The sequence below is a fragment of the Alligator sinensis genome, unplaced genomic scaffold (assembly GCF_000455745.1).
Source record: "Alligator sinensis unplaced genomic scaffold, ASM45574v1 scaffold118_1, whole genome shotgun sequence".
In the NCBI taxonomy this organism is placed as follows: domain Eukaryota; kingdom Metazoa; phylum Chordata; order Crocodylia; family Alligatoridae; genus Alligator; species Alligator sinensis.
The window spans coordinates 452,000-464,470 of NW_005841850.1; the positions used below are offsets into that span (position 1 = coordinate 452,000).

At 45.4% G+C, this 12,471-nt stretch overlaps 1 protein-coding gene across 1 annotated transcript in view; it reads left to right on the plus strand.

Moving 5' to 3' along the window:
- The first annotated feature begins 1,186 nt into the window (after positions 1 to 1,186).
- Positions 1,187 to 12,471, plus strand: part of CLTC (clathrin heavy chain) — a 41,736-nt gene continuing 30,451 nt past the window's right edge. The window contains exon 1 of the mRNA XM_025210889.1: positions 1,187 to 1,409. Coding sequence (XP_025066674.1) covers positions 1,368 to 1,409 — 42 coding nt within the window. The 5' untranslated portion in view covers positions 1,187 to 1,367. The remainder of the gene's footprint in view (positions 1,410 to 12,471) is intronic.

The window sequence follows — 12,471 nt, forward strand, 5'->3', positions numbered from 1 at the left end:
GTGTAGGTACTAGCGTAGTCAAACAAGCGAAGCAGCGTGAATGCTTCTCAGCCTGTTGGCTAAAATCAAGTATGCCGGGGCAGGGGCATCTGACCGCCTCAGCCTCCGGGCCTGGGATTTGCACGTAGGATTCCCACCTGGATATGGGGAGTATCTGAACTGGGAGGTAGGACACTGGCCCACTTGAAGTTGGATGACCCATGGATTTTTAGACAGTTATTTGATTTGGCTGTTGGGAATATATTGAAAAGAAAAGTGGAAGAGGAAGCCCGTTGCTTGCCGGCCCCCATTGCACGGCACGGGGCGCTGGACAAATGTCTGCCCGCACACCCCAACGCCGTGAGCTCCTGGCTGCCTCTTGGGGGGCACGGGGCTGTATCAACCGTCCCGCCGTCCTGCGGGGATGTTTTATTTTTGCCGTTCAGTCCGCGCCCGAGATCTCGCGGTGGCCAGAGGAGACACTACCAGGGCACGACGAAGGCATTAGGAGCTGGTGGGCCGCCAACTCGGACTGAAGCTATTCCGGTTTCCTTTCCCCAACGTGACACGACGTCCTGAATCGTGCCGTTCGCCCAGATTGCTTTCGGGAGTCGCCAGGAGATCGACGCTGACTCCGGGACCATGCGGGAGGGTTGGCGACCCCGCGACCCGCTCCGACGGCGCCGCGGCCTCAACCCAGCAGCCTGTTTGGAGGGAAAGTGCCTTGCCCTCCAAGCAGGGAAGAAGGAAATGGAGACAAATCCTAATTTCCGGCCCACTTCCCCCCCAGAAGGGATTTTGGAATGCAAAATCCAATTTTCAAGCCCCTGCTCAAACGACTCTTATCGCCATCCATGAGGTTGGAGTAGGAAAACCCCACCCAAGCAGGGCTGAAACCCCTGGGGGCTATGAGCTGCCTGCAGGCGGCAGGTCGGGACTCGAACTCGCAACTCCAGGGAAGAACGGGACGGGTTCCCCTTGCCCAGCTGCTCTCCCCCCTCACGTGACCAAGGAGTCCTTTCCGCCCCCCCACCCACCAGAGCGCGCAACGGAAGTGACGCAAGCGTACCCTAGTCGCATGATGTGGCAGAAAAAAAAAAAGGTCGGGGAGAGGGAAGAGTGATGAGTCCCGAAATAGTCCCTTCCGGGGGGCGGGATCCCTCCGCCGCTCCATTGCGCCCTATGGGGTCGGCTCACCACGGAGGCCGGATCCCTCCGCGCGGCCGGCGCAGTGAAGAGCGGGGCCAGCCGGGAGTCGGCAGCTGCTTCGCCTTTCCTTCACGTCTGTATCCTTCCGCCGGCGGGGGCCGCTTCCGGCTCGCTGCGCTCCGCCATTGCGGCTCTGCCTGCCCGGGCCCCGCTGATTCGGCTCCGGCCCGGCCGCCGCCATGGCCCAGATCCTGCCCATCCGCTTCCAGGAGCACCTGCAGGTGGGCGCCGAGGGGCTGCGGCTCCCCTCAGGCCGGGCTGGGGGCGGGGGTCCCTCTCTCCCCGTGTGGTCAGAGGCAGGCCCCGCGCCCGGCTGGAGGAGCCCCCTGGTTCATCCTTGAAATAATTCCCTTCCCTGAGGCCTTTTTCTGTTACGGACTGAGCCGTTTTGGCACCTGGTGGGTGGGGGTGGCGGTGGCAGCGCGGACACTGATGTGGCGCTCCGCGAGGCGCGGGTTTCCAGGAGCAGGTGTGTGCTTGGCAGCATCCTTCGGGTTTTGTCGGTGAAACCTGAGTGGAGCAGTCAAACTGCTGGACTAAATTTGTATTCACTTCCTTTTTTTTAATCTGTTTTACGGGCATGTGAGGAAGGAGTTGGCGGGGCAACACTTCCTGCATGCGGGCAGCTCGTGTAAATGACAGCGCTGTCGGGCGGCTTTTGTTACAACGGAGGGAAATGACAGAGGTGCCAATAGCATGCTCGCTGTCACCCGTCGAGCCGGCGTCCTGGCACGCGTGCCGGGCACTTGGCATGGCGCGACTCTTCCTAGAGCCAAACTTGCCCCTGGGTTCATCTTGCGTTAAGGGGAATGCTGCTGTTTGGTCTGAAGCAGGACTATGGAGACCGGTGCCCACTTCCCGAAGTGGCAGGTGAGCTAGTCTGTGGCTGCAGCTCCTCTGTAAGAGGCTTTGTAGGAAGGCAGCTGAAACCATCAGAGGTGTCCCGAAGGCTTTTGGTCTCCTTCCAGATTAAAAGGCTACTTTTTCCTAAGTTTTTTAAATAGCATTACCGGTTTAACCGCTTTCTGTCCAAGCGCTGTCACTCTCAAAGTAAAGAGGATCAGTGTGGGGACAGACCGAGTTTGTTACTTGCCTTACCGTAACGCTAGCGTTAAGCTTCGTTGGGTTTTTAGCTTGTTTTAGCCCGTGATGTGCTTTTGAAGCAAAAGCATAACTGGGGGTGTTGAGAATCCAGGCCAGTCTAATACAGTACTCTTGTATTTTTAAGGGCATTGCGTTTTAAACTAAAAGCACGGCTATTGGTTGTGGTGACGTGATTTTATTTTAACTTTCTTTCTACATGGAGATTAAAAAAAAAAAAAAAGTCATGAATGAGCAGGAGTGAAATGGATCCTCTTGCATGCTGGGTAGATCAGCTTGTATATCTGTCTCCTAGATCTTCTCATACAATACATTATTTAAGGTGCAAACTCCCATCTCCTCTCCCGTGACAATAAAACCTGCTTGCTCAGTTTCATGCCAGAAGCTGAGCAGTGCAGGCTGCAGGTGGATCTTCACCCCCAAATATGTCCTTTTAGGTATTGCAGGTAGTTGGCACACCTACAAGTAAAGGTAGTCTCTTTTTTTTTTTTTTTTTTTTTTTTGAGGGGGGCTTGTTTTTATGGTGTCTTTTCTTGGGGAGGGTGGAGGGGTTGTGTGCAGTTGGGAAGCTTCCCACCTCCCTAGCCTATCTGCATTTGTATGTAGCAATACAGCACTTTAACAGGTTTCTGAATGATAGCTTTAACTTCCTCATTCTTTACCTCAGAAATCATCAGTGCTGTAAACTGCTTAAACACTTCCTAAAACTTGCATCAACTAAGTTCTTCCGTGGTTTGGCTTCCTGTTTGCTACTTCAAATGACACTCTCTTCAAGAGGAGCAGAAGCATGAATTGGGGATGCTCCTGACACGTGCTGAACTTGTTTGCAAAAGGTGTTGAACCCTAAAGGCCAGCTAAAGCTCCTGAGTTCTAGTTGCTGAGCAGGTGTAGCTCATGAGTCTTAAATTGCTTTGAGACTGTGTCTTTTCTTCCTTAAGACAAGACTTCCCTTTAAAACAAGGGGGGAAAAAAGATCCAAAGCCTTTCTGGCTCAGTTATCATTGGAAAGTGTGTACCTGGCACCCAGCTATTGCTAGTAGGGTTGGAGTAATAGTGTAGCAAATACTTTTCAAAATGCATAATATACTTGCTCTTGCAGGGAGTGATATTGTGTATCTGCCTGGAATCATTAGCCAAGCTGGCAATGGCGAAGCGTATCAAACAGGATGATACCAGTTTCTTGGGTACAACCTCATCGGCATCACAGGACTTGGAGGATATTGTGCTTTATTATTGTAGCTTTCAAGCCCTGCTCACTGAAATGGCTGGCCCTGCACCTGCCACCATGTTTGACTAACTGCTTTGAGAATCCTCTGGTGATGGGATCAAGTCATCTGCTCTTACTGGAGTAAATAACTTGTTCATCAAGTTGCTTCCAGCAGTTGGTATACCACCCATAAGTGTTATGATGTTGATGCTTAATGTCTCATGCATGCATCATGGTTCAAAATGATACTTTTCATAATGGATGTAAACATTACTTGCTCTTTTCCAATCACTGGAACTATTAAGCTAATTTTGTAGCTCTCCCTAATGACCAAGATCAAGTTTCAGTGCGTGTTCTGACACAGACAATCAGAATATCAGGAGTGTGGAGCAGCTGCCATACCAGGGGAGCCTAAAAAAGCTGGGCCTTCTCGTTTTCCAAAAAGAGGAGGCTGGGGGTGGGAGGGTGGAATATAGCAGAGGTCTATAAAATCACGAAGGGTATGGACAGAGTGAATAGGGAGCTGTTATTCCCCAAGTCCCAGACCAGTAGAACTAAGGGCATCCACTGGAATTGGTACAAGGCGGTGTTTAAAATGAAAGTATTTTTTTTTTTCTATATGTTGCATGGTTAACTTGCGTACCACAGGAGGTTGTAAAAGCAGATGGTATCCTGCTTACCTTCCCCCCCCAACAACTTCTTTCTGTCACTGTCAGACATGATACTGGGCTAGTTGTGTCACTGATCTGACTCGGTTTTTGTCACTGTTCTTCATCTCAAGAACAGTTGAACTTGGAACAAGTGTTTTGCACTTCATGCACCTCAGGTGTCTCGGAGCTAGCCAGGAAAGCTCCAAGCACAGGAGTTCTCTTATAAGGCCCCATACTAGTGAATTGGAGAGGAATCTAGTACTTGGTTAGAAATGAAACCAGTTTACAGTACATGCAGGGTATGCCTTCTATTTTATAGATGCATTCAATGTTGCCTTGGAGTGTAAGTTGAAGGCATTTAGGATGTCTACTAAGCAGACTAAAATCTTGTCCTCTTTTAACTGCTCAAATCCTCCTTCACTACAGTCCCAATGAACTAAGTAAAAGCTTATTGTAAAAGTGGTGACTGCAAGCAGTGCAACTATCTGGTACCTAATAACCTGAGGTTCAGCTATTCATTGTTTGGTAAGCAACATGAAAAATAATCCCAGATGTGGTGATTAGTAATGTCTTGGTGGATAAATGGGAAAATTCAATGCTTTTCCTTAGTTGAGGTATACAGTCAGTCTGACTTGCGCAGTGGTAGGTGGGAAAGTTCTTTGAGTAGATGTGATTATCTTTTATTACGTCTAATAAGATATCACATCTACCCGAAGAACCTTGCCTGCCTATGTCTTTAAAAAAGGGGTGGGCAGTTATTTTGGGTGGAGGGCTGCATGACAGGCAGCCCGGGGCAGATCAATATTAATTTTCTAAATTCTTTAAGGGGCCCCATGGCCTGGATAGACTGGCCTGGCAGGCCGCATTTTGCCCACCCCTGCCTTAAACCAACACGGCTACAACCAAAAAACCACAGTGGTAGGCGAGGGCTTAACTCTACTTCCATGCTGCTAACAAGATCTTGGCTTGATGCTGCTATTTATTATGATGGCCATTGTCAGAATAATGACTGCAATGGGTTTCCAGCGTTCATATTGGGAGCTACTCAAATAACTGAGCTGTTCTAATGCACTTCACGTGCACAGCTTTAATTTTTATGCTGTAATGTAGAGTGCTTCAGTTCAGATGATACACTTGCAGAAATATTTGTGGAAACACTTGCACCTGGTAAAAGCAGCATGGTTTTGGTTTTTTGTTTTTTTAGGAAGTCTTTTGAGGAAGAAATAAATGCTGTGGTAATTGGTTTTGACACCCCTGTACTGTCAATGCCTGCAAACTTGCAGTGTCTGAAGACTGCCAAGGGATGAATATTTTTATCCTCTCAGTTTGCCTTTGTCTCTATGCTAAGACCAACTGAGCCACAGTTGTCTGGCTTGCTACTCTAGCTCACTGCTCAAACGTTTTCCTTGCATATGACGGCAAACATTCCCAAAGAGCTAACAGGCCTAAAGTAATGACTTGGCCTCTTTTAAATGATTTTGTAACCTACATAATTATCAACTTGTAGTGAGGGAAACATTCCTTTTTTGGTTAAAGCAAGCCTCTAGTGTTTCTAGCTAATTATGTACCAAGCATACACTAATATGCAAGAATGAGCATCTTGTCTAAGACTAACAAAAGAATCCACATGTACTCACTAAATATTGACCAGAACTGCCAAAATGTACTTTTATTTTGTCTTGGTTCTTATTACTCTGCAGACGAGCAAATAGCCCCAGCAGGTCTGACTTAATGAGTAGAATTGGAAGGCTGAACTTGATTTTTCTTCCCTGTGCCTCAAAATCAGGATCTTTAAAATATATGAAGTAACAGTCCTTGAAGACTTAGACACCCTGGTAAATGACCTGTAACCACACTAACAGTTTAACTGGGAACTTTTTTGATTCCCACAATTCTCAAAGTGGAATTTAGTCCTCTGTGGACATCTCTAAGGCAACAAGTATGCTGGGATTAAGAAGTTTTAAATGCCTTAAAGGATGACTGCCATTTACCTAATATTCTTAAATGCTAGATGCCTGACCCAGAACTACTAGTTGTGAGAGACTTGCATTTAAAAAGACCAAAAAAACCCAAGTCTTAAATCCAGTTTGAGTGCATTTCAGTGGAATAATGTAAAAATGAGGAACTGATCTACCAAACAGTGGTTCAAATAAAGCAACTTGTTGCTGTAAGAAGTGATTATTTAGAAATGGCAATTGCTGAAGAACACATTTCTACAGCATCGCCAACTCGTGATTTTATTTATTTATATATATATATAAAAAAAAAAAAAAGCGCGAAGGTGTTTTGGGTGGGTGGGTTGGTTGGTTTGGGTTTTTTCACTTTCCCGAAGCGTGAACTCTAAGAACACCCCCAAAAATCATGAGAGTTGGCAGCACTGATTCTGTCAACTAAGAACAGGGGCTTATTTCATAACTTGAAATGTTTCAAAGTGAAGGGACTTCAGCTTTGGGGAACTCAAATACTTTCACTCGGCTACAGGCTATTATCCTGTAATGCTGAAGCAATGTCAATAGCATAAAAGCATTAAACCACTCTTCAACACAAATGTATCCCCTGCTTTTATTAATTTAGCTAGTGCATTTATTCTTATAAACAAGCAATTGGTGTAAGAGCTAGTATTAATCATTAGTAGATCACAAAGCAGTTGATAAAAGAAGCCAGTCTCCTGAAAGCCAAAACCTTAGTCTGCACATTTCTGATATCATGCAGTCGCTCATCTGCTGAGGGTTTTTTGTTTTTATTTATTTACTTTTTTAAATAAGCTGTTTTGAGCAACACCACTACTAACAGCCTTCAGAAATAACAAGCCTGCCCCCTCCCTTCTTAAATGGGTGGATATTGCCTCGTACGGTTGGGAAGGAAGGCTGCAGTTCAGTATGTAGTGGCTGAGATGGAAAGGTGAACAGCAGCATAGGTGGTCCTTCACATGGTCTTGTCTCATGTATGTGATTGGAGTTGCAGACCTCTAGCTGGCTCGGTGTCTAGCATGTGAGGGGGACCAGTGTGAGCCTGCATATTGCAGGTGTGTGGGACTTGAGTGGTAACTTCTGTAGTGGGAAGAATCAAGATCTTGGCTTCACTTACTGCTTTGTCAGGCTGTTTTTTAATGTTTAAACACATCCCTCTTTAAAATTCAGACAGCTCCAGTACAGTGAGGGAAGCTGGAAAATAAGGGCTGTCGCTGAGCCGCCTAGCTCCCAGCTGCCCTAAACTGTTGGAGTGCAAGAAAAAATAGGCAAGCAATTCTCTGGCTAAAGTACCAGTTTTCATCTGGCTTGTGCCAAGCTTAAACACAGTACTTTGTGATTTGTGAAGCTCTTCCTGTACAAGTTAGTGCAGTGAAATGTGAAGGTGCTATGTGGGTATAACTTCCTAACAGCAATTAGTACCTTGTTGCTGGAATACTGGAGGCATGAGCTGAATTAGGTTTTCTGTAGCTAACTTCAACTTCTTGAAATAGCTATTTCAAGAAGTTGATGTCTTCCTAGTCTGGGCAATGGCTGCAGCCATTGCCCAGGAATGCAGTATGACACTATTGCAATGTGCTGATAGTCTACTTGAGACCACGGTGCGCGCTCTCTCCCACTGAATATTTGTCCTTATGCTGTAGCCTTGCATGGGAGAGTTGGGCTACAGGGGCTCATCAACTTGCAATTCAAGTAATCTACTCCTAAAGAAGTATTAAACCAGTGGTTCTCAACCTCCTTAGACTCAAGGCACCTTTTTTTTTTTTTTTTTTTAACTTTAAAAAATCCTTATTACAGTGCTTAACTCCTTGTAGAGGTGGGGAATCATTCAGGCAGCATTCTTTTTTCCCCCCCCCCAAGTGGATCTGTAGACACTTGATCTTAATCTGTGTGCATAACTGTAATTTTGAGGACTGATAGTTGATGCCATGCTTGCTAAGATGGCCAACTGGAACAGTACAGGGAAGCTTCAGGAGTAAAGTATTCTGAAGACTACATGGATCCTCTTCTCTGAAGAACTTTGCTCTCCCACTAGAAATCTTGGTTGGAAGAAACTTCTTAACGTGCTAGGAATGTTGACTCTTGGATAGTTATGATTTGCACTATTTCTAGAGTCTTAGTTCATTTTATTGCTAAGTGAGAATAACAACATCTGACTCTCAGCCCTGGCATTTCCCCAAACATCTGTTCTAGCAAAGACCCGGAGCTAAGCTTGGTTTGTTTGGGGTGGGGGGGGGTAGCACTGGTCTTTTCTACAGCCTATAATACTTGGAGGGAATGTAGCTGAAGTTAACCTGATCTCCACAAGAGACTACTGCCAGCCAGACTTCCTTAACTGTAACCTGTATTACTGCAGCCGCCTTGTCAACTAATAGACTTTATACTAATATTCTAGTCTTTTAGGGAAATCTAAAACACAAACAAATCTTGCAGTGCACAGGACTGTCCAGCTGCTTAACTACATATAGACAAGCCAGGGTTGTATTTTTATTTTGGGGGGAGGGACAGTTGGTTGCAAGGACAATGGTTTGCATCCTGTTGTTCAACCGTAGGGGATACTGCATTCTCAGCACTTTTATGCCCTTCCTCTGTAGGGAGGAGAGCACAGTGAAAGCTCAGCAAATTTTAACGTAAGAAAGCAAATCTCTTCCAGGAAGGAGTCAATGGGGTTACTGTTGTCAGCATATTCAGCTGATTTGTACATTCATTCTAAATGTTGTAGTGTCCACTCCAAAAATCATTCGAGGAGCAATTCTTTGGGGCAAATTTATCGCTAGATGCCTCTGATTCTTGATGTCACAGTACAGGTTGTCATCTTGCCATACTAGAGGATCTGCTACTCTTCCACTACTGCATTCAGATGAATGATGTAACAAAATGGCTTTAAGCACATCATACAGTTTAGATGAAATCTTCAACCTCTAATTCCATTAGCAAAGGCTAATTCAGTAGAGCTGCAGTCTGGAGATGGCACAGCCATGGCTGTTCTAGGCAAAGCTCTGAGGCAATGCTTCAAGATGTCTAATTGCAGAACCCCTGTATTTTAAATACCAGGATTTTGGTTGCGCCTCCATAATCTTAGCAAGATTATTTGAAGTCTTGGGTTGGGAACACTTATTTCTTCCCCCCCTTCTTACTTTGACCAAGTAGCAGTAGGATAACCCCTTCAGTCTCTCTCTGAAAGTTACCAAAAATGTAACTTGCCTTCTTTGTTTGAGTGTAACAGAACTCAAATAGGCTTTTTGTCCTTCTGAGGACTAATGGGCTTTAAAATGTGGTGTCAGTACTACTAATCAGTTGTCCTCTGAATATTTAGTGTTACAACTTGTCAAACGTTTAAAACCTTACCAAGCTGCCATATAAATGCATGCGAACGGGGAACAGCAAACTTGAATTTCTAATCTGGATGCAATATGTTGGTTAAAATGACTGGCCTGAGTACACTTGGACAAATGAGACCCAAGTTATGACTGGCTACAACTTGACCTAGCAAACCCATGCTTTCTGTAGTCTTAAGTGCATGAGCTGCTGGTATTGCCACACAGTTTGCAGGGAGTAAATGAAGAAAAGGGGCAGAACTTCTGGGTTTCAACTTTTGATTCAACTAACAAGTCCAACTTCAGTCCCTGAGGACTTCAGGCATAGCAGAGGTCATCACTTGGATGGCATAAAAAGACTGAATCACTCCAGCCTGATTCCAGAGTGAAGCTACCTATAGCCTTGTTCTCGTGTACTCAGCCAGGTCTTCAAGCTAATAACTGGCAGACAAAATGTCCATAAACTGAACATAACCGGAGCTCGCTAGCTCAACTCCAGAACCTGCATTCTTGAAAGCAGAATGCTCCCTTGGCGTTCTAGGGGATGTCGGGTGATTTTGACCTAGGCCAGTGAGGCTCACTCGGTCTCTTCTGGATGCAAGGCACTTTAAGCTTCCTAGAAGCATTCCCAAATGTGGATTTCTGACAATCTGGAGAGGTATTGACTTTAAGCCTTTCACCAAAAAAATGGTTTTGGCTTGGCTTGCTAATGCGAACCTCTTGACTCTAACAAATGCTTCAGGTGCCTCTACTGTGTTACCCCAGAAGGATTCCAGTGCATAATTCCTATTAACTTTATCCAGACTCACTACTTGACCCTGGAGTTGCTTGCTTGATGTGGGGAAGCAGATACTGTTGTAATAATAGTGGTAGGCTTTCAAAAAATGGGATGCTAGCTTCTCACCGTAAGGAGCTCAGTGATGGATATGAAGAGGAGAAATACCTCGGGTCCCAAATGCTGTTGGGCAGTCCTCCTTGGATTGCCATCTATAGGTGCTATGGCAGACTGTGAAAGATGTCTGCCGAGATGATCTCCACATGGAGTGAGGGCCAAGAGCAGTAGACTACCTCGCATACTGCCTCCAGTCTGGTATTGGGAGATGATCTTTACTTGGAATTGCTAGGTAGAAAGGATTACCATAAACCTTCACCTTTTTAAACTCCTTACTCTTGACCATGCTGTAGTAGAACTTGCTCACATTGGCACAATGCAATGGTTCCTTGAAAACAGTCTTTCATATTAACTCTCTTGAGATTAAACCTTGGCAGCATTTCCAGTTCCTGGAAAGTAGGCTTGCTCAGGCTTCTACACAGCCTCAACTGTCATACAGTGACAGCTGCACAGCTCTTAAGATGTTGGCCTTGCTCTTATTTCAGTACACCATGACTTGTTTATGGACTGTTAATAGCTCTTCAAGGAGTAGGAGATGAGTGTTAACATGACTAAATGTAATGGGCATCCAAAAGTGTAAGTCTCCCATTGCTTCTGACCTGGAGCTTTTGGGACAGCAGAAATGGTGGAGAGGAATGTGAGGAGCAAATGGAGACTTGATTAAAGAGTAGAAGAGACTGGGTTTTGTGCTTCCAACACTGAGTACAGTAGTTGGCTGGCTTGCTTCACAAACTGCTCTGTTTAGTTGAAATACAAACTATTCCAGAACTACTAACAACTGCTCTTGCTAGCTTCTCCCTCAATGAGGAAGCACCTCAGTCTGTGTCCAGCAACAGCTGCTGGCTTACTTTCATTAATTTGAATGAACTTGCTACTCCAGTTGTCTCCTTCATTACCACAGAAGGCCAGGCTCGAGATGAGTCGCATTGTAACAAGTACTGGTTTTGCTGAAAAATACCTTGTGATTGTACCTTTTTTACTTCCTTCCTGTTCATACAAAATGTCTCTTGCTCTCCTTAACCAAAAGCGAAAGTAGCCAAAGCTGGCCTCTTTTTGCCCCCTGAAAGGGGCTTGTCTAATGATGCAGGTTCTTGAATAGTCAAGGATGAAGGCATGCTAATTTTGGAGGTCATGTCTTGCTGCTCAAGCAGTGAATACAAGCATTAATCCTAGCAAGCTTTAATCATGATATAAGCATAAAGGTGCCTTACATGCACTTTACTCTTTTTATGCTTGCCCTTTACTAAGATGACTGCCATCTGCCAGGACTGATCTCGTATGGATAGAGTACATCTGAACTGAAAAACTGGCCTTGTGAGTCTAGCCAGACAGTCTGTTCTACACTGGCTTTGTGTTCAGTTTGGTAAGTTGAGTGCATGTCACCAGGCAACAGTAAAGTACCAGATATGGTCTCAAACTGGGTGTAACATAGGTGAATAGTAGTTGCCTGAGACTTCTAGACAGCTAGTGCAGTAAGTGCTGCTGAGCTGCCGTTCAGGCTCTAACTTCCAAGGTGCAGGGAAGAAGAACTCCCCCTCCAATAAGTTCTTCAGACAACTGAAGGTTAATAATGTGTTGTAACTTCTGGCTCTGCACTTGTGGTAAAGGGTGTAAGAGGTCTTGATTCATATCTGGAAATGTGAATGGTGACTGGTAAGGTGTGGCCTCAGGAATAGTACTTGCCCTTTGGCACTTCTCTAATGTATCCATTCAGTGCATAGTACTGACTGCAGGTGGAGTTTCCCCCATGTGCACAGGGTGCAGTGTGTGTGTGTGTGTGTGTGTGTGTGTGTGTGTGTGGAGATCATGGTACATCCCAAGCCCATGACTTAGTTGTGCAGTATAAATATAGGGGAGGTCTTAGTACTGGCTGCTGCTTTTTCTTTTTACCCCCTTTATGCCAGGAATGAACTAAATTATAGCAATTTTCTGGGTTCTAATGCCCACCTAGCAAAAGGTAGTGCTCCATATTGAAGAGATGTGTGAATAAAGGGACTCAACAGACTTGAGTTTCTATGAATCATTTGGTGCATGAGCCTTGTTATTGGAGGCCCCCATCTCAAGCCTGATTTGGGAGGCAGAAAGGCTAAATAACACCCTCATCCAAGTGAAGTGTGAGCATTTCTTGAAGGATTATGAATGGTTC